The sequence below is a fragment of the Chiloscyllium plagiosum genome, chromosome 32 (genome assembly GCF_004010195.1).
Source record: "Chiloscyllium plagiosum isolate BGI_BamShark_2017 chromosome 32, ASM401019v2, whole genome shotgun sequence".
Classification (NCBI taxonomy): Eukaryota; Metazoa; Chordata; class Chondrichthyes; order Orectolobiformes; family Hemiscylliidae; genus Chiloscyllium; species Chiloscyllium plagiosum.
In genome coordinates this window covers 37,577,102-37,603,278 of record NC_057741.1, presented here as the reverse complement: position 1 = coordinate 37,603,278, position 26,177 = coordinate 37,577,102, and the positions used below count along the sequence as shown (strand labels likewise).

The 26,177-nt window shown below is 42.3% G+C and overlaps 1 protein-coding gene and 1 long non-coding RNA gene across 6 annotated transcripts in view; one reads left to right on the top strand and one right to left on the bottom strand.

Moving 5' to 3' along the window:
* Positions 1-16,885, bottom strand: part of rap1gds1 (RAP1, GTP-GDP dissociation stimulator 1) — a 94,928-nt gene extending 78,043 nt beyond the window's left edge. The window contains exons 1-3 of one of the 5 annotated variants that reach the window (XM_043674441.1): positions 16,402-16,885; positions 5,137-5,304; positions 1,274-1,381 (exon numbers count right to left, since the gene is read on the bottom strand). In XM_043674441.1, coding sequence (XP_043530376.1) covers positions 1,274-1,381; positions 5,137-5,304; positions 16,402-16,405 — 280 coding nt within the window. In that variant the 5' untranslated portion in view covers positions 16,406-16,885. The remainder of the gene's footprint in view (positions 1-1,273; positions 1,382-5,136; positions 5,305-16,401) is intronic. The other 4 variants (XM_043674442.1, XM_043674439.1, XM_043674440.1 and 1 more) reach the window with 4 other exon arrangements.
* The window catches only part of LOC122539506, a 10,872-nt gene continuing 1,290 nt past the window's right edge, over positions 16,596-26,177 (top strand). Inside the window, exon 1 of the long non-coding RNA XR_006309113.1 lies at positions 16,596-16,681. This is a non-coding gene — a long non-coding RNA (uncharacterized LOC122539506). The remainder of the gene's footprint in view (positions 16,682-26,177) is intronic.

The window sequence follows — 26,177 nt, the reverse complement described above, 5'->3', positions numbered from 1 at the left end:
CAAAACAGCTGGGAGCTCTACGTCAAGTAGCTCACATTTGGATTCACCAAGCCTGACCACCATCCATAAGAAATAATGCAGAAATATGATGGAACACATTCCATTCGTTTAGAGAAAAGTGCAATTCCAAAGATTCTTAAAATGCTTGACATTTTCCAAGACAAAGAAGCCCACTTGACTGGGATCCTATTCACCATTCAAATAATTCACATCTCCCAAGCATTAGAGTACTGTGCATATCAAGAGGTGCACTGTAGTAACATGTCAAGAACCCTTTAATAGCTCAGCCAAAACCTGCAATTCGACCATCTATAAAAACAAGTAGATTCATGGAAACCACCAGCTGCAAGGTACTCTTCAAGCAAACATCATCCTGACATGGAACTACATCATCACTTTACCACATTAGGTCAAATCCCGGATCTCCCTTCCTAATAACACTTTGGGTGTACCCATATCATGTGGGCTGCAAATGTTTTAGAAAGCAGTTCACTTTTACCTTCAAGGGTAATCAGGGATGGGCAGGCAATAAATTTTAGTCAGGTTATGAAACACAATCATCCCATTTAAATGTAAAAAAAGTAATAACTTCTGACCATTTGTATTCAAGAGAATTTTTTTTGAATGTTTAATATGAGTTGAACGACAGATGGCCAGAAGCTACTTCTCTGTAGGCCACAAACCATACTTCAAAAAGATTGGCATGAAAAACTGGTCCTAGGTCCCTGCTAATGCAATCTGGCCAAGTGCCCTAGATAGCTGCTGCAGGGAAGAAACTAATAAACAAACACTCATTTCAATGCCATATGAATCAGAGTCAAGGTGGAAGCTTGCCATAGGGACAGTCGGACATGAACCTACTTATATTCTTCTTTAAATGGATAACAACAATAGGAGAGTCATCTGCAAACCTAGAAACTTAAGATAACAGAGATCACTACTGGCCAAGACATTCAACTGCTAGCTATAACACATCGCCCAGCTTTTGAACAGCTGGAGTAATGTTTCTTAAAGGAGAAAGTGAGGTCTGCAGATGCTGGAGATCAGAGCTGGAAATGTGTTGCTGGAAAAGCGCAGGTCAGGCAGCATCCAGGGAATAGGAGAGTCGACGTTTCGGGCAAGAAGGGCTTATGCCCGAAACGTCGACTCTCCTATTCCCTGGATGCTGCCTGACCTGCTGCGCTTTTCCAGCAACACATTGCCAGCTAATGTTTCTTAAAACCATTCAGCTGCAGCATCCAACATAAAAAGGCATGCTTCAAACTTTACTCACTGTTTTGAGCCAAGGCTTGGAGTAAGCAGTCAAGGCATCCCTCCACATTATCGGATGTGCCATCAGCAGCAGTCAATTTTAGTTTTTGGAGGGCATCATTTAGATTATCTATGAGAAAGAAACCAAACCATTTTAGAAACTCTAATATATTAAGCTCACTTACATAATCGACAAAAAATGATTTTGATCAAATCTTTGAACTAAAATACCACACTGGCTATTTGGCTTTCTCCTACAGGTTGACATTACCCAAGACAATTCCCATTATGGTAACAATGTTCCACAAGACATTTTCCTTTAAGATTAGATGCTTTCTTTGCAGCAAATTTTCATAAGTTAGAACTTAATTTAGGATTGGCTTAAATGCATCTACTTAAGGTTTTGTACTTCATTTACATCACTGAATGCTGAACAAATACTGAAAAGCAGCTGACTTATTACATTGCCAATTCTTTTAAAATACAAAGTAAAACCACCAGTTTGATTATTTTGATCAATTTCATTTTTAAGAGTCTGAAGATGACAGTATCTCAGTCAATACACATACAGTGCATGGACTTTCATGAAGTCTTTTGCATTTGATTATGAACTATAAACAGCACTCAATCAGGAAGAGACGTTAGCTCAAAACATTTCTTAGTAAAGTATCTTTGGAGTTTTATTTAAAAAAGGTGGGGAAACATTTAGTTGTGGGAGAGGGTGCAGTCAAGTTAAACAGAGAGCAGAACTGAAATTCCTCCACCATTCCTGGGAAACTCTTCAACAAACAGAAAATGAATGACAGGCAAAATAAGCAGTAAAAATCTGAAGAGGCTGCCGAATGTCATTGGAGGGAGAGACTAACTTTCAAAAGCACAAGGATTTAAACATTTATGTACTGGGAAAAAAAAGAGATCAAGTATAATTTGGCAAAGGCAGAGATCGTGGGCCAACTGAAATTAGTGCAGGACAGAACATGAAATACAGGTAGACGTTTTGCACAACTACAACTTGCAAAGATTGAAGGTCAAGAATCCAGAAGGTAGTGTTGGATCAAACTGCGACTGTGGGTGACCAGAAAGATGGATAAGGGTTTCAGTGACCATATGGGTTATTCAAAGAGGGAGGCAGAAAATATCGTGATCACAAATTAAAATCTTTATTTCACATTTTGGTGTGCAAAAATGTGCTTCAATGAGAGTCAGTAGTTGTTACTGATATAAAGGTGAAGCTTTTGGCAGAGCTAAAAACAATGGATTAAAGTCTGTTTAATATTTTGTTAATAGCTCATTCTGTCTCGATGAGAACATTAGAAAATAATCCAAGGAAAAAGCAGAGAGGTAAACCTAGGCATTGAACTGCTTTTTTAAAAAAAGATCAGTTTTACTGTTCCTTACATACACAACGAGCTGAGTGGGCATTGAGTTAGCCCAGTTCTGTTTCTAGTACCTTAGCTTTAGCCTTCCCCAGCTTTGCATCAAAGCCAGAACGCCAACGCCCCAAGACGGATCTAATCAAACCGTTTGGTATAGATTGTCCACATGGCCTCAACTAATTTGGCCACTGCACCCTTATTCTCAGGGCTGATCTGAGCCAGGGCAAGGTAGGGGGCAGTTTTTTGGTGTACCAATGGTGAAGGAGAGAAGGACTGAGGCAGTAAAGTATAAGTAGAACAGCAGAAGTATTCCTTAAGCTTGCAGTGTGCTTTTTTGGAAGACTGCAGTTGGCCCAGGATAGAAATCTTACCATGAGGGCAAGGTGGTTTATTGAAATGGCAAGCAATCGTAAGGTGAAGGTCACCCCAACAGAAAGAGTAGAAGTATTTTGCAAATATAGGCATTTGGTCTCACCATTGGAAAGAAACTGCACTAAGAGCAGCAAATGCAGTAAATTAAATCGAAAGTCGTACAAGTAAAACACTGCTTCACATGGAAAATGTTGTTTTTGTGGCTATGGACAACATGTGATGAACAGGCAAATGCTATACCTTCTTCGATTGGTGAAGGTGCTACGGTGGAGTGAAGTATTAGGACTGATGAAGGACAGAACTGTCCCTTTGGAATGTGCATGCATGTGTCAGGGGAAGAATAGCACAAATTAAGAGGATGGAATGATCTAGTAATATTATTGCTAGACTATTAAATCCAATTGAACTCAGCTCATATTTTGGGGTCCCGGGTTCAAATCCTGCCACAGGTGGAATCTGAATTCAATATATTAAAAAAGCCTGGAATTAAGAAGCTACAGATGACAACTGCTGAATTCTGAAAAAACACATTTCAGTAGTCACTTTCAGATAAGATAGCATATTTTAAGAAGCATCTCGACAGACAAATAAACAGGCAGGGAAAAGGGATAAGGGACCTACAGGCAGATGGGATTAGTTTAAAATGCATCATGATTGGCAGAGACATGGTGGGCCGAAGGACCCCTTCCTGCAGTGTACTGTTTCAAGCTCTATTGTTCACTACGCAAAATATAAGCCTAAGCAGCCACAGGGATTGAAGTGACCAAAGACGGAATGATTAAAATGGGGTTGGTTCAGGTAAACATTAAATCACTCTCTATGCTGATGATGTCCTCCTTTTCTTAAGTAATCCTTTGATATTCATGCCCCGCTTAATTCAAGTAATTAATCTATTTAGTATGTTCTCAGGCTGTAAAATCAATTTTACAAAATCGGAGGCCATGACATTGGGGGGTCTCGCTAGTATATCCAGTTTATCGGACGGATCTTGTTTTCCATTTCGGCGGTCACTGGAGAGGTTTCTATACTTAGGTATTTTTATCACCCCAGTATTTGGTCAGCTGTATAAAGCCAATTTTGTGCACCTACTAGAGAAAATAAGGCAGTACCTTCAACGCTGGGGAGATCTCCCAATATCCTGGTTCGGCAGAGTAGCTCTAGTTAAAATGAATATTCTGTCTCATCTCTTAGATCCTATGAGAATGCTCCCTTTGATGTTGCCGAGACTGGCGTTACGTAAACTACACGGCTGGCTTGGTTCCTTTATTTGGAATCATAGACAGCCTCTTATCAAATTAGAAAAGCTGCAGCTTCCACAAGCAAGGGGAAGACTGGATTTTCCAGACTTTAGGAGGTATCAGTTGAGTTCTCTGTTAGGCTACGTAGCTGATTGTGGGTCACAAGAGACCCAATCAATTTGGTTAAACAGAGACCTCCCGAGCAAAATGTCCACTCATCAATCTTTTATTTTTAGATGAGTGCTATTATGGACTATTGTAAAAACCCTACTTTACTAAATACAATTAAAGCCTGGAGGATAATGCGGCAAGATGAGGGCAACTTTCAAAAAACCTCTGCTTATACTCCGATAGTGGGAGCATGAGGTTTTCAGCCAGGACTGACAGACGCTACATTTAAAACCTGGAGGTCCAGAGGTGTCTCTTGCTTAGGGGACCTGTTCGATGGAGAGGTAATGATGTTTTTTGAGAAGCTGCACCAGAAGTTCGGACTGCCTAATGGAGACCTTTTTCTGTATTTCCAAATAAGAGATTATATACAGAAGATGACCACATTATCAGACAATCCCTACAAATCGGATAGGGAGAGAAGAGTGCTATGGCCAATGGGTCCACCCTCGGTCAGTACTCTTCATCACTCATTACATAACGAGGTATCGAAAGACATGGAATGACTGTTTAAAACATGGAACCAGGAATTGGGGTTAGAAATTCCATCAGAAATGTGGGAGGGCATCTGGGAAAATGCCAGAAAGATCTCTATTTGTAATAGAACTCAAGCTATTCAATTAAAGATACTCCATCGGGTTCATATAGCACTTGAATGACTGGCAAAATTTAAGATAGGAACATCCCCAATGTGTCCTAAATGTAAAACAGAAGTGGGCACTCTCACGCACTGTTTATGGACATGCCACAAGATCCGCAAATACCGGGACAGAGCAGCGAACGCTCTGACAGAAATCTTGGGAACGGAGATTGGATTGGATCCAGTGTCTCTTCTCCATGGCTTTTCAAATCTGCCCTCCCTGGATGTGCATGGGAGGAAATTATTCTCCATTCTCTTTCTGTGCAAGAAAAAATATCTTAGTCAATTAGGTAGCAGAGGGCCCTCCAGGACGTTCGAACTGGCACAGGTTAATCATGGAATATATCCCCGTTGACTTCCTCACAAATATGGTGCACCAAAACACTGAATTATTCTATAAAATATGGCAACCCTTTCTGAACTATATAGACACAGATATTTCGGCCATATTGTCAAGGGCTTTTGTCTAGCTGTGGTAGTGGTTTTTATCATGACTTGATGTTAATCCATTTTGAGTATATACTTAAATTATTATGTTATTTCTTACTAGTAATGTAAGTTATCTTATTTTATGCTTTGGTTATTTGTAGGATAGATTAGTTAGCTGAGCATTTTTTTTCCCCTTTTTTCTCTTTCGTGGTGTTTTGGTTATTATTTCTTTCTTTTATATAATTGTATATTAGTGTTTATACTTGTTTGTATTACTTTGTAATTTTGAAAAACAAAAAAGTTTAAAAATTTGTTTTTTTCCCCTTTCAATTATAATATATATATAAATGAGGTTGGAAAATTCACCTCAGTTTAGCTAGGAACAGGAATTTTAGGGTAACCTTCACCACTGAAGTACTCTCGCTGGAGAAGGAGAAAGGGAGCAAAGACCAGAAGCTGAGAATAGTTTGGACTGGTTCCTGGAATAAACAGTTAAGGGACCAAACATAACCATGGAGGGGAATTTTCATTTGTTAAAAGTTAAAAAGGGGATTTTTCTGTCATTTAATATATATTACTTATCGAATAGCATTTAGGCAATTTACTTTTACTTTAGGCTTTTACTTTCTTATTTCACCAAAAGTTAAATCTTGAACTCTTATTTGATCCTCTGTTGCCAGAAATTCAAAAATGCTTTTCAAATTTATTGATCTCTACAGGGATTGTGAACAGCAGACATAAATGACCTCTGATTAATTTTCTAGCACTTGTGTAATTTAAAACAAAAGCAGTAAAACTATAATTTATTCTCAAAGTGCTTTGAGTTGTATTTGAATTTTAGTTAGCTCCTTTTGAATCATCAAAAGCTGCCATAATTTAATTCTGTTACAAAACAAATATAACCCCCAATAATACAACAGAGGTGATAGCATTGTTTTAGTAATACACAGCTCTACGTTTTAATCCCACCAAGGTAGATGGTGGAATTTGAATTCAGTAAGAAATCTAGAATTAAGTTTAATGGTGACCATGAAACCACTGTGGATGTTGGGAAATTCCATGTGGTTCACTAATACTCTTCAGGGAAGGAAAGTGCGACCATACCTGATGTGGTGTTCATGCAACGCCAGACTCCACAGTACAGATGACATTCAACTTACTCAGCCTGACATCAGTGGTGGGCAAGTTATTGGAGGCAATCCTGAGGGACAGGACGTACATGTATTTGGAAAGGCAAGAACTGATTAGGGACAGTCAGCATGGCTTTGGGCATGGACAATCATGTCTCACAAACTTGATTGAGTTTTTTGAAGCAGTAACAAAGGAGTTTGTGAGGGCAGAGCGGTAGACGTGCTCTATATAGACTTCAGTAAGGTGTTCGACCAGGTTCCTCATGGGAGACTGGTTAGCAAGGTTAGATCACATGGAATACAGGGAGAGCTAGCCATTTGGATACAGAACTGGTGGAGGAGGATTGTTTTTCAGACAGGAGGCCTGTGGAGTGCCACAAGGATCAGTGCTGGGTCCACTACTTTTCATCACTTATATAAATGATTTGGATATGAACATAGGAGGTACAGTTAGTAAGTTTCTGATGACACCAAAATTGGAGGTGTACAGCAAAGGAGGTTACCTCAGATTACAATGGGATCTTGATTAGATGGGCTAATGGAGGAGTGGCAGATGGAGTTTAATTTAAATGAATGTGAGGTGCTGCATTTTGGGAAAGCAAATCTTAGCAGGACTTATCCACTTAATGGTAAGGTCCTAAGGAGTGTTGCTGAACAAAGAGACCTTGGAATGCAGGTTCATAGCTCCTTGAAAGCGGAGTGAAAGATAGGATAGTGAAAGTGGCGTTTGGTATGGTTTCCTTTATTGGTCAGAATATTGAGTACAGGAGTTGGGAGGTCATGTTGCGTCTGTATAGGGCATTGGTTAGGCCACTTTTGGAATATTGTGCAGCATTCTGGTCTCCCAGCTATGGGAATGATGTTGTGAAACTTGAAAGGATTCAGAAAAGATTTACTAGGATGTTGCTAAGGTTGGAGGGTTTGAGCTATATGGAGAGATCGAATAAATTGGGGCTGTTCTCCCTGGAGCTTTGGGGACTAACGGGTGACCTTATAGAGATTTATAAAATCATGAGGGGCATGGATAGGCTAAATAGACAAGGCATGTTCCCTTGGGTGGGTGAGTCCAGAACTAGAGGGCATAGGTTTAGGGTGAGAAGGGAAAGATATGAGAGACACCCAAGGGGCAACTTTTTCACGCAAAGGGTGGTGCGTGTGTTAAATGGGCTGCCGGAGGAAGTGGTGGAGACTAGTACAATTGCAACATTTAAAAAGCGCATCTGGATGGGTATATAAATAGGAAAGGTTTGGAGAGACATGGGTGGGGTGCTAGCAGGTGGGACTGGATTGGGTTGGGATATCTGGTCAACACGGACAAGTTGGACAGAAAGGTCTGTTTCCATGCTGTACATCTCTATGACTCTACTCTCTATAATAGCCCAGCAAGCCACATAAATGGTAACAATCGATACAAAAGTCTCAAAAAAAAAATGAACAGTACACCACCTGCCATTGACCTAGGTACCAGAAGCATAAATGGGAGAAAGTGAAGACTGCAGATGCTGGAGATCACAGTCAGGAGTGTAGTGCTGGAAAAGCACAGCAGATCAGACGCTTCAGGAGGAGGACAATCAACATTTCAGGCAAAAGCCCTTCATCACAAATGAAGCTTGTGAGCCACACCCACGGCTCACAAGCCTCATTCCTGAAGAGCTTTTGCCCAAAATGCCGATTTTCCTGCTTCTTGGATGCTGCCTGACCTGCTGTGCTTTTCTAGCACAACACTCTCGACCAGAAGCAACAATGTCTACAGCCCAGAATGGCTGAGTAACACCTTTACTGGTTGAGTCCTAAAAGACATTGCTGCTAGGCTGGGTCTGCAGCAGGGGGTATATGAAACAAGTGGGAAAAACATACTGTACCTTGTCCTCACCACTGCCTGTGACAATATCGGTAGGAGCAACCTCCTCAAGGTTCTTGTCAAGATGAAGTTCCACCTTCTTCTTAAGAATTAGGTTGTGTGGCACTATTGCCATGCTAAGTTTTCAAGACAATGGGTCCATGAGGTGCCATGAACATTCATCAGCAGAATTGTACTCCCAAAATAATCTGCAACTTCAGGGTCTGGCTCATCTCCCAATCTACTGTTACAGTCAGTTCAGCTGTAACGCAGTAGTTCCATTCTTGTGCAATCTTGTGTCGTAAGAAAATTCTGCAATAGCAGCACCATTTAATCTAATGGGACTGGAATCATGTTATAACCAATACACTCTTTAAAAGTTTGTGTTTCAGAAACAGTGTCCCCAATTCAATCAGGCTATAGCAAATTTGCATGAATGAAATGCATGTTATAGTAAATCCTGCTTAATGAAAATTGCAGAAGGGTATGCCTGGAACAATAACAGGCATATCTAAAAATGCAGTGTCAACATTGTGAAACCACAATATAGTATTTGCATCCCAAACCAACAAGTCTGAGCTTTGCAGCCCGGTCATATCCTATCTTGAATAATGATGGATAATTAAATAATGGAGGAAGAAGTTGTACAAATGCCCACATCCTCAATGATGGTGGAGCTAAGCCCAGTTCAGTGCAAAAGATAAGTCTGAAGCATTCACAACAATCTTCAGCCAGAAGTATTGAGTGAATGACTTATTTTAGCGTCCTCTAGAGACGCCCAGCGTTACAATTCACAACACATGACATCAACAACCAGGTAGAGGGACTGGATCCTGCAAATATAGTAAGCCCTGACAACATTCAAACAATAGTACTGAAGATGTGCTCCAGAACCTGTTGTTTCCCTAGCCAAGCTGTTCCAGTACAACTGCAACAGTCGCATCTACCCAACAATGTAGAAAGTTACCCAGGTCTATCCTGTATACAAAACACCACGACAAATTCAACCTGGTCAATTACTTCCCCAGTTTATTCTGGATCCAAGTGATAAAAAGGTGCTATCAACAATACTATCAAGCAGCAATACTCTACTCACTGATACACAATTTGGGTTCAACCAAGGCCACTGCACTCTTCACCTCACAATAGCCCTAGTTCATACACAGACAAAAGAGGTAAACTCGCAAGAGGTGAGGTGACATCAAGGCCATATTTGACCAAGCGTGGTATCAGGGAGCCTTTGCAAAGCTTGACTCAATGGGAATCAGGGGTAAAACACTCAGATGGTCAGGAGTCATACCTAGCACAAAGCAAGATGGTTGTGGTTTGTGGATGTCATTCACCGCAGTTCCAGTTCTCTACAGGAGTTCCTCATGATAGTGTCCTACTCCCAATCACCTTTGCCTGATTCATCAATGATCTGTCACTGTAAAGGTCAAAAAATGGGGACATTCACTCATAATTAGACAACGTTCCGCTCCATTTGTGACTCCCCAGATACCAAAGCAGTCCATGCAGTAAGACCTGCACAATATTAGGGCTTAACTGTAAAGTGTCAAGTAACGTTCATACCACACAAATGCCAGGCAATTACCAAATTCAAAGCCAGAATCGAATGATTTGCTGTGGACAGTCAATGGCATAATCTCAAAATCTCTCACTATTAACAACTAATCAGAAACGAAACTGGACCAGTCATCTAAATACTATGGCTAAGAATCCTGAGCAAGTGACTCACCTTGAGCCTCTCCAAAACCAGTTCGTTACTGACAAGGCCCAAGTCAGGAGCATGATGGAATACGCCCCACCTGCCTAGATGAATCCAATACCAACACCACCAAAATGTGATGCCATCTTGGACAAAGCAGCGGGCTTGATTAGTACCAGATCCACCACTGATGCTTAGTAGCGGCAATGTATACCATCTACAAAACACACTGCAGAAATTCACCAAGGCTTCTTCGACAGCGCCTTCCAAACCCACTCCAACCTGAACAGACAAGGGCAGCAGAACATGACCAGAAGATTCCCTTTCAGACACCTGACTTGCAAACGTATTGTCATTCCTGGATTGTCGATAGATCTAAATCATGGAACTCCATGATGGTATTGTGGGTCTAATTACAGCTTACGGACTGCAGAATTTCAAGGCTGAAGTTCAACACCACCTTAAGGGCATCGAGGAATGGGCAATAAATGCTAGCCTGGTCAGCAAGACCATAATCTCATGAATGATTAAAAAAATAACTACCAGCTATTGTTATGTTGTTATTTGTGGGACCTTGCTGCTCAGAACTGGATGTCATGTTTCCTACATTATAACAGTGTTTATACTCCAAAAAGGCTGTAATGGTTGTAAATCATTTGGAATGGCCTGTGATTATAAAACACATCATAAACATGCAGGTTCTATCAAATTCTCATTGTGGAGAAACTAAACACACATTACAAGACAACTGAACAACAAGATCAATTTCTTTCCTCCTTGCACTGACTGATTTTAATAATTTTACTTCAAGTATCCTTTCATTTATAAATGAAAATTTAAAAATGAACCCTATTTGAAGCTGTACAGCTTGGCTGAGCACACGAACATGGGGCATTGAATAACAAGTCAGCCAGCAATTTCCTTGGTAATTTGTAGTATTGTAAAAAATATTACAAATGGTAGCATCATTGGAAATGTACCAACTTAAATCCAAATATTATGTAACAGTGTAACCTTGTTCTGTTGCACTTTTGGCCACGAAGGACAAAAAAACATCAAGGCAAAAAGATCCCAACTCACACAAAGACAAAAAAAAACACGTCTTCAGTTTGATTATAAAAATCTACTTGCATACCACATTAGAACAAATTAGTCCACTGACTACATATTATACACTCATTTGACTGGTGGGAGGCAGATTTTGAGAAGTGTAAACAAGACTCTTCAGGGAAGCCTATTCTGATAAGTCCTGACGAACCTATCCCAACAGTCACTGCATCAGAGGTCAGATCAGTTTTCCTTTGTATGAATCCAAGGAAAGCAATGGAACCAGATGGAGTACCAGCTGTGCACTCAGGGCATGCGCAGATCAACTGGCAGAGGTCTTCTCAGACATCTTCAACCTCTTCCTGCAGCAGACCACTGTCCCTGCCTGTTTCAAGAGGGCCAACATCATCCCTGTGCCTAAGGCGGCTCATACAGCATGCCTCAATGACAACCACCCAGTGGGCCTAATTTCAGTCGCCATGGAGTGCTTTGAAAGATTGGTCATGGCATTAATCAACATCAGCCTCCTACCACTCTTGACCCACTCCAATTTGCCTATTGGACCAACAGATCTACGTCAGATGCCATATCACTTGCCCTTCACCAAGAACAGCTATGTAAGAATCCTATTCATTGACTAGAGTTCAACCTTCAACACTATTATCCCCTCAAGACTAAATTACTAAATGTATAGAGGGGCATGAATAACATCCCGCCAAACGTTAATGAGTTCCTTGGTTTTGCTGGCATTGAGAACTAGGTTGTTCTCAGTGCACTTAGTGATCTCGGACTAAGCTCCAATTGCTGCAACTGGATACTCAGTTTCCTGACCCACAGGCCACAAATCAGTGAAGACTGGGGACAATATTTCATCCTCACTCAACACTGGAGCCCCCCCCTGGGGTGCGTACTCATCCCCCTGCTGTACTCACTATATACTACAATAAGCCATTTACAAGTTCACTGATGACATCACCATTGTTGGTCGAATCTCAGATAGCGACAAAACAGACAGCACCTGGAAAAATGGTGCACGGAGAACAACCTAGCTCTCAATGCCAGCAAAACCAAGGAACTCATTATTGACTTTTGGCTGGATGTTATTCATGCCCCTCTATATATTAACAGCACAGAGGTGGAATGAGTGGAGAGTGTCAGCTCCTAGGAGTGGTCATCCACAACAAGCTTTCTTGGACTCTTCATGTGGACGCACTGGTTTCAAAGGCCCAACAATGTCTCCTCTTCCTCAGACAGCTGAGGAAATTTGGCATGACGGCAAATACCCTTGCCAATTTTTATAGGTGCGCCATCGAGAGCATTCTGTCTGGATGTATCACTACCTGGTATGGCAACTGTACCATTCAAGATTGGAGAGAGGTGAACACGAACCGGACAATCACAAGGGCCAACCTCCCATCTACAGAATCCATCTACAGGCCCGCTGTCAAGGAAAGGCCACCAGCATTTTTAAAGATCCATCCCACCCTGGCAATGTTGTTCTATAACCTCTACCATCGGGGAGAAGGTACAGAAGCCTGAACACATGCACCAGCCGGTTTCGTAACAGTTTCTACTCTCCTGTTATTAGAATACTGAATGGACTCAAACTCAACATTCGCCTGTACCTGTGTTTTTGTTTTTACCACTGTTTACTTGTTATTTACTTCTCTATGCTACTTAACTCTGATCTGCTTTTCACTGTGCCTCGGTACATGTGACAATAAATTCAATTCAATTCAGCATATTCCCAGCCTACCAGAGCAGTTAACTATCACTGTTCAATATTTTTCGATTTAAAGCTTCAATCACCTATTTTATTTTCAATTTCTGCCAAAACACTCAAATGTGTACTCTCCACAACTGAACTGAAAACTCCAAAAATGCGACATCTCTCTTTCAATCGTTTAAGAAGCAATACAATATTCAACTGTGCTTGGAAATAAAATTTTGCAATTAAGGCTATAATTAAGGGTAATGATACATTTAGTTTCAGGATTTTTGTAAGTTAAACAAATTTCATTGATGGTTAATATAACATTTATTGCGTAACTAAATGCATTTCTTTCTGTTCTCATTTTTCTCTCAATTTAAATTAGTTATCCAATTAAAGCACCCAATTCAAAAGATTATACAAATTTGTTGAAACTTCTCAACTTGTACCATGTAGACCTTAATCTAAAATCACACCTATGATATCAAATTTGTTCCAAGCATAATACAGACGATGCACCACAGTAAGTAATGTGGCTGGATGTAATATAGTCAAGGTTTTGCACAGCAAAGTCCAAAAACAGCAATGAGATAACAACCAGATTAACTGTTTTTGTGATGCCCACCTTAATCTAGTCAAATAAACATTCACTAATGACATGGAGAAGAATTATTTGTCTGGAAGAAACAATAATGGGAAATTACAGGAATACTGGTAGGGATCACACTGTGACCAGTCAGCATTAGAAAATGCAAACTACTTTAAAGGGTTTCTAGAACAGCTACAGTATTGGAAAGTAGATATTGACTGGAAGTTGCATTTGGTTTTGGGTTTATGTAGTGCACCAGCAGTGTCCTTATCGCTGTGCCAGTGTTGTCCCATTTCCACATCAGTCAAAGCAAACACCCAGACACAGTATGGCTCTACCTTCATCTTTATTCCAAGCCGTGGAGGGAGAGCCATCACCCATGTTCTCGGTCTTCTCTCGAACAGCAGATTCTTACGGAATTATATAGAGTTATAGCAGCATCCAAATAAGGCATTGTCTATATTGATTGGGTGACCGTTAAAATCAGCAAGCATCAACAGTAAAGATTAAGCCATCTGGCATGACACAATAGATGTTCTTCATCTCGTTAACTGGCAGTACATAATAGATGTTCTTCACCTTGTTAAACCACTATCCTTGCCCCAAGCACGTCACTGTTTACTGCAAGTTCTTATCTGGCCAATGTCATGCTAGCTGAGCCTTTGTCCCGCAACCCTAAACTTAACTCTTTCCCTACTGCTCATACCTTATACACATTCTTATCAGAAGTCCTGGGTTCAAATGCCAAATGCTTGAGGTGTGTGAAAATATCGGATATATATATTTTTTAAAAATCACAAATGATCAAAAACATGGTTGACTGTCTGACACCCCCCCCCCCCCCACAATCCTTTCTTAGGGCTTATGTAGTGCTCCTACCTCTGGGCCAGGATGCTCAGGTTCAATTCCACCTGCTCCAGTGGTGCTTGATTACAAAATAAAAATCAAGGGAGCTAGATTCTGTATTCCATTGTCCCCGTGAGGCTCTGCACATACATTGCTTAATTGGAAATGTGGGTGATTTAGTGGTGGCAGATAGTAAATGAACATTACCATGTGGTGGCAGATAGCAAATGAACATTGTTTGTAGAAAAAAAAACAGTTCAGCTGTGTGCAAGAGCAATTCTGAGTACAAAGAGAAATAAAATAGGCACTCTAGGGCTCTTGTTGCACAGTGGTAGATGCCTGCCGTTGAGCCAGGCAGTCTGCGTTCAAGATCCACCTGCTTCATGGGTGTTTCATAGCATCTCTGAAGAGGTTCATGAAAAAAAAAAGCTGAGCTTTTCCACCCCTGGTGGACTGTACTTGAAACTGATTAATTGCTTGACCAGATATCCTAAATTAATCTAGTCCCAGTTGCCAGTATTTGGCCCATATCCCTCTAAATTCTTCCTATTCACAAACCCATCCAGATATCTTTTAAATGCTGTAATTGTACCAGACTCCTCCACTTCCTCTGGCATCTCAATCCATACAGGTTCCACCCCTGGTGTGAAAAAACTGCACCTTAGGTCCCCTTTAATCTTTCCCCTTTCACCTCAAACCTAGACCCTCTAGTTCTAGACTCACCCACCCCAGAGAAAAGACTTTGTCGATTTATCTTATCAATGCCCCTCATGACTTTATAAAGAAACAAAAAGGTGGAAACTAGTTTGTAATGAACTACAGGCTTACAATAATACCCTTGCAAATGTGGGAAATGAGGCTCCTAATTTGCCACAGTGATATCAATCTGTTAAATAACCATGTACAAAGAAATTGCAGTTTTCATCCCTCCTATTGACCAACCAGGTCATACCCTCTACTTGTCTTCACCAATCCCCAACTCACCACCTTGCCACTTCCCCCCTTTATCTGCAGCTCCCCTTACACTCACCCCCAGCCCTGAAGAAGGGTTACACCCAAAATGTCAACTTCACCTCCTGATGCTGTCTGGATTGCTGTGGTTTCCCTGCCTCCTGCTTGTCTACTTTGGATTGCAGTTTCTGCAGTTTTTGTCTCTAATCGATAAATTCAATTTAAAAATATTTAGTAACTAAAAAACAACTGAGACAGTGACAAAAAATACACCATTCCACATACAGTATAAGCACTCTCTGGACTCTGCAAACTGGTTGCAAAATATTTCTGTCACATTGGGAAAACATTTATATGTACGCACGTGGCTGTAGGATGAATGGTTTCAAAAGCCATTCTCAAAGAGGGTCATTTGGCTCAGAAAAGGCGATCTTGTTCAGCTGGAGAATGGTGAATCCATGGAATTCACTGCCAGAGAAGGCTGTGGAGGTCAGATCATAGAGTATAATCAAAGACAGAGATAGATAGTTCTTGATTATCAAGGGGATCAAGGATTACAGGAGAATGGGGGTTGAGAAACCTGTCAGCCATGAATGAATGGCAGAGCCGACTTGATAAGCTGAATAGCCTAATTTCTGCTCCTATATCTTATGATATCAAACGTGATCTGCTGATTTCTCCACTGATTTGCTTTCTTAACAGTTGTCCTGCTGTCTTCAGGACCTATGGACAGTCACACCAAGGTTTCCCCACCCTTCAGGGGAATATCCTCTGTACTTCCTTGGGTCCCGCCATTCAAAACACAACCCCTGCCTGGTGAGCCCGCCCAAAGCCAGAAACCCCTTCATGTTCACGTTGACCCGGATCACTGCAAAGTATGTCAACGATCTGGATGACTCCCCTCTCGGGCACGTGGGCGCCTCCAAGCTCACGCATGCGCACTCACCGAGCTGACACACGCCCCTGGCTGGAGGAGGTGGGGGGGGCGACTTTACGCATGCGCAGCTCTCCCACCGAGCCCCACGACAGCCGGGGAGAGCGCGCGGCGGGTGGAGGGGGGTATATAAAAAAAGAGGGAGCGCTCCTGCGCGAACGCGACTCTCACCCATGGTCCCGCCGATTTCTCAGAACGGTTATCGCCGTCGTCACTCGCCGACCCCCTTCCCTTTCCCCTGCGTACCTCTCCGTTTCTCAGGGGAAGGGGTGGATAACCGAACAGCGACAGCTGCTGCTGACGGAAAAACGGTCGGGGCCTTCGACCAGCACCACCCGGTCAGATGGCGAGGCACCGGGAAAAGGTCCGTCACGTTAAAGTCCGGCCGGGTTTCCTTTTTATACTTTGAGTTCGTCCTCGCCGTATTATTCGGGATAAATGAGGAGAAAGGGTGAGTGACGTGTCGTGCTGCCGGTTTTGTCTCTCTCTCTCTCTCTCTCTCGGTGCTCCCACTCCCGCCGCCAACAAACCGTCCTGTCTTTCTCTGCCTTCGCCCTCCCCACTCCTGAGGCTGCGCACGAGCTTGCAGGCCCCGCCCCCCAGGCCGTTGCCGATTGGCCGAGCTTCCGGCTTGGCATCCCCGACCTCTGCCCGGAGCGCTTCGCGATTGGTAATTCTGGATGTCCATCGCCGTCCCCGTCCAGGCAGAGGGCGGGGCCTAGCTACTGTGCGCCCTCATCCCTCCTTCCTGCTTTTCAATGATTGGCCTAAGCCTGACGCCTTATGATTGGCTACCCGAAGTGTTGATCATGGTATAGGTCCATCTGTATCATTTCAGCCCAAGGCTATTCAACCCCTTTTTTTAAATTTAGGTTCCCTACAGTGTGGAAACAGGCCATTTGGCCCACCGACCCTCAGAAGAGTAATCCACCCAGATCCATTTCTCTCTGTCTAATGCACCTAACACGATGGACAGTTTAGCATGGCCAATCCACCTAACCTGCACATCTTTGGACTGTGGAAGGAAACTGGAGCACCTGGAGGAAACCCACACAGACACTGGGAGAATGCGCAAACTCCACTTTTTTCATATTCCTGTTTCCTTTTCTAGAAAAATTATGGTTGATTTATTGGGTTATAGTGTTTTTACAGCATGGTAAAAGGTCTTTGAGGCTATCATGTTGGCCTGGTCATCAGCCAACTATCTAAATATTCTAATCCCATTTTCCAGTACAAGACGTTCTACTATAATGCAACCGTTGCATCCCTCAGCAACCTCATGCTATAGCAAATCGTGCTTTGGAAAAGCGCTATGCTGGTTCAGTAGAAAGTTTGCATTATCTAAACCGTGACCATAATTTGTCAATTGCATTGTAGCCAATTTGTGTTATACCAGAATGACCTGCACTTGACTCAGGTTTGTATGGTATGTTCTGTGCCAGGTCCACTGTGAAGATGGCATCCATCCCTCTTGGGAGATAATGGACTCTGTCATTTCTGTGTTGCAGTCTGAACTGTTGTGACATCAAGTCTAAAGAGCTGGATGGGTCCACACAAGAAGGAACTCTCTGGAGAGCACTGACCTTTCTTTACTTTTACGAGGGTTTGGCATCACTGTCTCATTGCTGCCGGTGAATGATATCATTGAGCATTATCTGTCCATGCCACAATATGGATCAATGGGCAGAAAGTGGCTGATGCAGTTTAATTTAGCTAAATGTGAGGTGTTGCATTTTGATACGGCAAATCAGGGCAGGACTTAACACAGTTGATGGTATGGTTTTGGGAGTGTTGCCAAACAGAGACCTTAGGGTGCAGGTTCATAGTTCTTTGAAGCTGGAGTCACAATTAAGGTAGTGAAGAAGGCATTTGCCTTTATTGGTTGGTGCATTGAATATAGCAGTTGGAATGTCATGTTACAGCAGTACAAGACATTAGTTAGGCCACTTCTGGATAATGTGTTCAATTCCGATCTCCTTGCAATAGAAAATATATTGTTAAACATGAAAGGGTTCAGAAAGGACTGAAAATGATGTTGGAGGGTATGAGCAATAGAGAGCCTGAATAGGCTGGAGCTATTTTCCCTTGAGTATTGGAGGCTGAGAGGTGACATTATAGAGGTTTATAATATCATGAGGGGATTGGAATGATGAATAGCGAAGACCTTTTTCCCGGGGTAGGGAAGTCCAAAACTAGAGGGTATAGGTTTAAGGTGAGGGGAAAGATTTGAAAGGGACCTAAAGGATAACTTTTTCATGCAGAGGGTAGTGCATATATGGAATGAGCTGTCCGAGGAAGTGGTGGAGACTGGTACAATTACAACATTTGAAATGCATCTGGATGGGTATACGAATAGGAAGGGTTTCAAGGGATATAGGTCAAATACTGGCAAATGGGAGTAGATTAATTTAGGATATCTGGTCAGCATGGATGAGTTGGACCAAAGGATCTGTTTCCGTGCTGTTCAGCGCTGAGTTTATGACATCATGAGTTGCAATGCCCCAACTTTCTCTAAATCTGTGCATCCAATTGAAGCTACATAACCATCTCCATATTTGTTGTCAATGAGCTCCCATACATCATCTCCTTTGACCTTTAAGGACAACTGAAAATGAGTCTTGTCTGTAGTGGTTGTAAATTCCAAATTGAGAGGCAGTCACTTCTACAGCTGGTACAAATGAACAGCTTGGCTCAAGGACAATACAATACAGGTACAGGCTGTCAATACCATTGGCTTTGGTTGGCTTTTGTGCACTACAGAAGCATCACCACCCCATATTTCTTGATCTCAGCTCATCAGTATACCATATATTTATTTCTCCTACCTCTCCTGAAGCTTCATTATTGAATTCCTCCAGTTAGATTTTTGGCTCCTATCATGGTATTGAAAAGGCTTCTATCAAAGTTACAAATTATATCCTGTTTGATTGCATAAAAGTTAAATTATTTCACCTAATTTGTCTTCACCCTTTTGTAGCTTTGGTATTGTTGATCACCATTCCCTACTTGGGTTTTCCAACTGTGGGGCCACATGGCCCTTGTTCCATTTTTATCCATCTGTTTGTAGCTAGAATATCACTGCAGTGGCTTCACATGTATTCTCACACGGTTACTTCTGATTCATTCGTTTCTTGGTCCCATCCTATTCCTTATTCAATGTTGCCTTTCAGAGACAACATCTGAAAACACAGATGTAAAACTGGTGGCCCCCAATAGTATCTCACGACAGCCCTTTGATTCCCCTGCTGCCTTTAACTGTTGTCCCTCATCACTTGTGTGACACTTGGTACTCAATGAACAGAAATTTTCTCCAATTAAATATTTGATTCTCACTGCAAACTCTGTTCCTTAGGCACACACTCTCTTCGTCTCTCTGAAGAATGACTGACTGATGCTGAAGCTTGCTAACATGTTTGAACCCTCAATGAGCTTCTGAGCATATCCCTAAGCACCATCCCTAAGACAATCATTTCCACCTTTAATAAATCACCTAAACCCTCACTGCTTTCAGTCATGCTGGCCTGCACTTCATTCTGCATAAACTTGAGGATATTCAAAACTCTGCTGTGAGTAATTATGCAAAAGTTTTGTTCACTTGCCACCTGTGTGCACACAACCTTGTTCCTGGATAAGTTACAATTTTAAAATTGTCTCATGCCAAGGAAGAAGGTCCTTCAGGTCCTGGTGAAAGCAGAAGTGGTTCAGATACACGAGATGTGAATGCTCAGTCAGAGTGCTTGAGAGTTACAAGTTAGCCAGGAAAGAACTAAAGAGAGAGCTAAGAAGATCCAGGAGGGGACATGAGAAGCCTTTGGCAGGTAGGATCAAGGAAAACACTAAAGCTTTTCTATAGGTATCTCAGGAATAAAAGAACGACTAGAGTAAGATTAGGGCCAGTCAAGGCTTCTCATAGGAAGTTGTGAACGCAGTCCAAGGAGATAGGAAAGGTGCTAAATGAGTATTTTTTTGTTGTTATTCACATAGGAAAAAGACAATGTTGGCAAGGAGAATACTGAGATACAGGCTACTAGACTGAATGGGATTGATGTTCGCAAGGAGGCAGTGTTAGCAATTCTGGAAAGTGTCAAAATAAATCCCCTGGGCTGGATGGGATTTATCCGAGGATTCTCTGGGAAGCCGGGGAGGAGATTGCAGAGCTTTTGGCTTTGTAGAGACAACCCTGGAAATTATAGACCAGTGAGCGTTACGTCCGTTGTGGGTAAAGTGTTGGAAAGGGTTATACGAGGTAGGATTTATAATCATATAGAAAGGAATAATTTGATTAGGGACAGTCAATACGGTTTTGTGAAGGGTAGGTCGTGCCTCAAAAATCTTATTGAGTTCTTTGAGAAGGTGACCAAACAGATGGATGAGTAATGCAGTTGAGTATATAGATTTCAGTAAAGTGTTTGATAAGGTTCCAAATGGTAGGCTATTGCAGAAAATATGGAGGCATGGGATTGAGGGTTATTTAGCGGTTTGGATCAGAAATTGGCTAGTTGTAAGAAGACAGAGTGGTGGCTGATGGGAAATGTGCACTTTGGAGGTCAGTTACTTGTGATGTACTGCAAGAATCTGTTTTGGGATCACTGCTGTTTGCCATTTTTATAAATGACCTGGACGAGGGAGTAGAAGGATGGGTTACTAAATTTGCGGATGACATTAAAGTTGGTGAAGTTGTGGACAGTGAGGAAGGATGTTGCAGGTTACAGAGGGACATAGATAAGCTGCAGAGCTGGGCTGAGAAGTGGCAAATGGAGTTTAATGTGGAAAAGTGTGAGGTGATTCACTTTGGAAGGAGTAACAGGAATACAGGGGACTGGGATTATGGTAAGATTCTTGGTAGTGTGGATGAGCAGACATATCTTTGTCTCCATGTGCATAGATCCCTGAAAGTTGCCACCAGGTTGATTGGGTTGTTAAGAAGGCATATGATGTGTTAACTTTTATTGGTAGAGGAATTGAGTTTTGGAGCCATGAGGTAATGCTGCAGCTGTACAAAACTCTGATGTGGCTGCACTCGGATTATTGTGTACAGTTTTGGTGACACATTATAGGAAGGATGTGGAAGCAGTGGAAAGAGTGCAAAGGGGGTTTACCAGGATGTTGCCTGGTATGGAAGGAAGGTCTTACGAGGAAAGGCTGAGGGACCTGAGGTTGTTTTTGTTAGAGAGAAGAAGGTTGAGAGGTGACTTAATTACTGCAAGATGATCACAGGATTAGGTAGGGTGGACAGTGAGCTTTTTTCCTCTGATGGTGATGGCTAGCATGAGGGGACATTGCTTTAAATTGAGGGGTGATAGATATAGGACAGATGTCAGAAATAGGTTCTTTACTCCGACAGTAGTAAGGGTGTAGAATGCCCTGCCTGCAACAGTAGTAGACTTGCCAACATTAAGGGTATTTAAATGGTCATTGAATAATCATATGGATGATAACGGAATATTGTAGGTTAGATGAGCTTCAGATTGGTTTCACAGTTTGGCGCAACATTGAGGGCTGAAGGGCCTTTACTGCGCTCTAATGAGAATATTAAACCTTTGTTCAAAAAGTCAGTGTTAAGTTCAGAGGCTATGGGACAATCAGTTTAAATTCATAATTAATTCTTAATCAGTTTATTTATAGTCACTTTGATAAATATGGACTAATTAAAGAAAGTCAACACAGATTTGTAAAGGGCATATTGTTTGTATAAATAACTTGAAGTTTTTTGAAGAGGTAACAAGGAGGGTTGATGAGAGTAATGCTGTTAATGTGGTGGACACTGACTTCAAAAGCTATGAACTCTGGACCTCTTTCCCCAAACATCTCAGCCTCTTCACCTATTTCTCTTTAAAATGTACTGCATGAACCAATCTTTTAAATACAATCTGTTGGTTATTAGCTGCTGTAATATCCCTTTTTTAACTCGGTGTCAAGCTTTTTCTAATAACGCTTTCGCTTGTTATGTTTGACATCAAAGGTTGCTATAAAGACATTGTAGTTCATGTTTGCCCTGAAACACCCATCTGCTGCAACGATATGCTATTTCCACCAGATATCAAACCAACTCCATGACAAACCAAAGGGAATAAAAGTGTTGATAGTGAAGTAGAACTGGATAATGCCAGCATACATACTCTGTCTAGTGTCACTGCTAACTCCAATTGCTGTACTTCCTTCAAAAACATTTTACCCTCACAGACTGCTGCAATACGAAAAAAAATTGGCAAGACTGCCTTTGGAGCCTCAAATTATCACATGGATTTTTCTGCCTGTTCATACTGCTCAGCAAAGCAGGTTTAACAGAAGAAAGGCCCTTGTGCACTGATTTGAAACAATAAATCCTGTACAGCTGCATTGGAAAAATCTTCTATATGCACACTTGTGCTCATGCACTCACTACACTTTATAGTTAATTTATGGATTTGTTATAATGAGTGATGTTGGCACTGGGGACAACTGTACATTTTGTGTTTTGTTTTGCCGGGTGTTTGGGGCTGGAATGCTTTACATCACTGTGGTGGAGGCAGTTTCAATTGAGATGTTCATGAGGGTAATGGGTGATTGTTTGCATTTAAATAACATGAAGGGTTACAGGGAAAAGGGAAGACATTGGCATGAAATTAAAATGCCCAGAGATCTAGGCAGACACAATGGGCTAAATGCTGAAAATGTGTTGCTGGAAAAGCGCAGCAGGTCAGGCAGCATCCAAGGAGCAGGAGAATCGACATTTCGGGCATGAGCCCTTAAGGAAGAAGAGCTCATGCCCAAAACGTTGATTCTCCTGCTCTTTGGATGCTGCCTGACCTGCTGCGCTTTTCCAGCAACACATTTTCAGCTCTGATCTCCAGCATCTGTAGTCCTCACTTTCTCCTACAATGGGCTAAATGGCTTATTTTTGCACCCTAACAATTCTGATTTTGAGCAGTTCTGAAAGTTGTTTTGACTGTAATGTCTGGACTGTCTAAAAGTTTCAGCTTGCTGTACCTCAAAGCAATCGTGTACAATGAGACAGCAAAGAATACAAGGTCTTCCCTGTTGCCAACACCACAAACATGATTGACAAAAGAATTAATGATGACATGAGGAAAAACATCTTCAATGCAGTGAGTAGTTAGGACCAGAATGGCATTGTCTGGTGGTTTGGTGGAGGCAGATTCAGTTGTAACTTTCAAAAAGGAATTGGTTAATCACCTGACTGTGGAGTTTGCACATTCTCCCCGGGTCTGTGTGGGTTTCTCCGGGTGCTCCGGTTTCCTCCCACAATCCAAAAATGTGCAGGTCAGATGAATTGGCCACGCTAAATTGCCTGTAGTGTCAGGGGTATATGTGGGGTGGGGGAATGGGTCTGAGTGGGTTTCTCTTCAAAGGGTCGCTGTGGACTTGTTGGGCTGAAGGGCCTGTTTCCATACTGTAGGGGATCTAATCTAAACAGAACTAATTACAGGGCTAAGGAAGAATATGAACTGCTGTATGGCTCTTGGGGAGAGCTGGCATGGACTTGATGGGCTGTAACCATTTTATGATGCTATCTAGGTAAGGGTTTGTTTAACATTTTTATCATTATAATGAGGAAAAAACTACTGCCCCGATCCAGTTGCTTGGTGAAGATTCTCAAAAGTAAAGGGAACTCAATTATCTTTTTTAAAGAGTCAAATTTGGAACATTAAATTGGACAAGGACATTATAAATGTGATCCATCATATGTGGTGAAATGGAAGATGATAACCAAAGGGATGTATGTTAATGATTCTGTCAAACCAATGCTGCTTCAGCAGGAGCCTGGAGCCCATCAATCTTTCAGCTGTCTGAAAGTGACATTCAAAACCCCTTGGGTGTGAAGGGGGTTCGATGATCCTTTTGTTGCATGATGTTCTACTCATGGCTTGCCAAGAAACTGTTTTGTCTTTATTCCGTGATGTAGTTTGTGCGTCAAAGTCCACTGCATACTTTATTAATAATAAAATGCAGAATTCCAGCAGGAATTATGCAGAATTAAATATACAAACAGGCCATTGAGTAATAGGTCAATACCAATACTTTTGTTCCATTCAATCCGGCTCCTGCAGTATTTCATCCCACACCATCAGCCAATCCTTTTATTCCTGCCTCCCTCATGGGTTTATTCAGCTTCTCTGTTAAATGCTTTGTGGATTTAAAGTGGCACTTTAGTTAAAAGGCATTTTACCACATGCATCTATCTTTTTTCAGAAACCACCAACAGCTTATGTTCTGGGTTTTATTTATGGGACTTATGAGTGCTTTGCTCATTATTATTTTATCTGTGAACCTTTTTTACTCATTCATGAGCTGTGGGTGTTCCTGGCTAGGCTGCCCATCCCTGATTGCTCAGAGGGCAGTTAAGAGTCAACCACATTATTGTGGGTCATGTAGGGCAGCAGGTAAGGACAGCAGTTTCCTTCCCTAAAGGGCATTAGTGAACCAGATGGCTTTTTTAACCTGACAATCGATCATTAGACCACTTGTTCCAGGTTAAGAGAATTCAAATTCCACCATCTGCCATGGCAGGATTTGAGCTCAGGTCCCCAGAATATTTCCTAGGTATAGTTTACCAATAAATGATACATTTCTGTGCATTTTTGCTTTACTAACAAACTTCTCTTCGGGACTTGTCCATTGAGAAGGCATTAGTCCATTCCATCAACAGGGGTTTAGTGGACAGCACGTTTGCCTTCAAGTCAGAAGATTGTTGGTTGAAGTCCTACTTCAGTGTGAAATTCCAGCCTGACACCCCAGTATTAAAGAGTGTGTTGCACTGTTGAATTTTCCATCGATCAGATAACCTGTTAAACTGCGGTTTGGACAAATGAACCCCCCCCTGCCACTCTTACAAGTAAGAGCAGGGGAATTCACTCTGGTTTAAAAATGAAAAAGTACTGAAGAAACTCAACAGGCATGGCAGCATCCATGAATAAAGAAGCAGACTTAGCATTTTGAATCTGATAAGGCATTTTCAGAACAAAAAAAGTTTTGAAAAGTCAAACTGGACATGAACTGTTAAAAACAATGACTGCAGATGCTGGAAACCAGATTCTGGATCAGTGGTGCTGGAAGAGCATAGCAATTCAGGCAGCATCCGAGGACAGGCAAAATCGACGTTTCGGGCAAAAGCCCTTCATCAGGAATAAAGGCAGAGAGCCTGAAGCGTGGAGAGATAAGCTAGAGGAGGGTGGGGGTGGGGAGAGAGTGGCATAGAGTACAATAGGTGAGTGGGGGAGGAGATTAAGGTGATAGGTCAGGGAGGAGAGGGTGGAGTGGTAAGGTGGAAAAGGAGCTAGGCAAGTCTGACAAGTCTGGACAGGTCAAGGGGACAGTGTGGAGCTGGAAATTACCTTCGCATAAAAATGCCATCCCGTATTCCCAATTCCTCCGCCTCCGCCGTATCTGCTCCCAGGAGGAGCGGTTCCACCATAGAACACACCAGATGGCCTCCTTCTTTAGAGACCGCAATTTCCCTTCCCACGTGGTTAAAGATGCCCTCCAACGCATCTCATCCACATCCCGCACCTCCGCCCTCAGACCCAACCCCTCCAACCGCAACAAGGACAGAACGCCCCTGGTGCTCACCTTCCACCCTACCAACCTTCGCATAAACCAAATAATCCGCCGACATTTCCGCCACCTCCAAACAGACCCCACCACCAGGGATATATTTCCATCCCCACCCCTCTCCGCCTTCCGCAAAGACCGTTCCCTCCGTGACTACCTGGTCAGGTCCACGCCCCCCTACCACCCACCCTCCCATCCTGGCACTATCCCCTCCCACCGCAGGAACTGTAAAACCTGCGCCCACACCTCCTCCCTCACCTCCATCCAAGGACCTAAAGGAGCCTTCCACATCCATCAAACTTTTACCTGCACATCCACTAGTATCATTTATTGTATCCGTTGCCCCCGATGCGGTCTCCTCTACATTGGGGAGACTGGACACCTCCTAGCAGAGC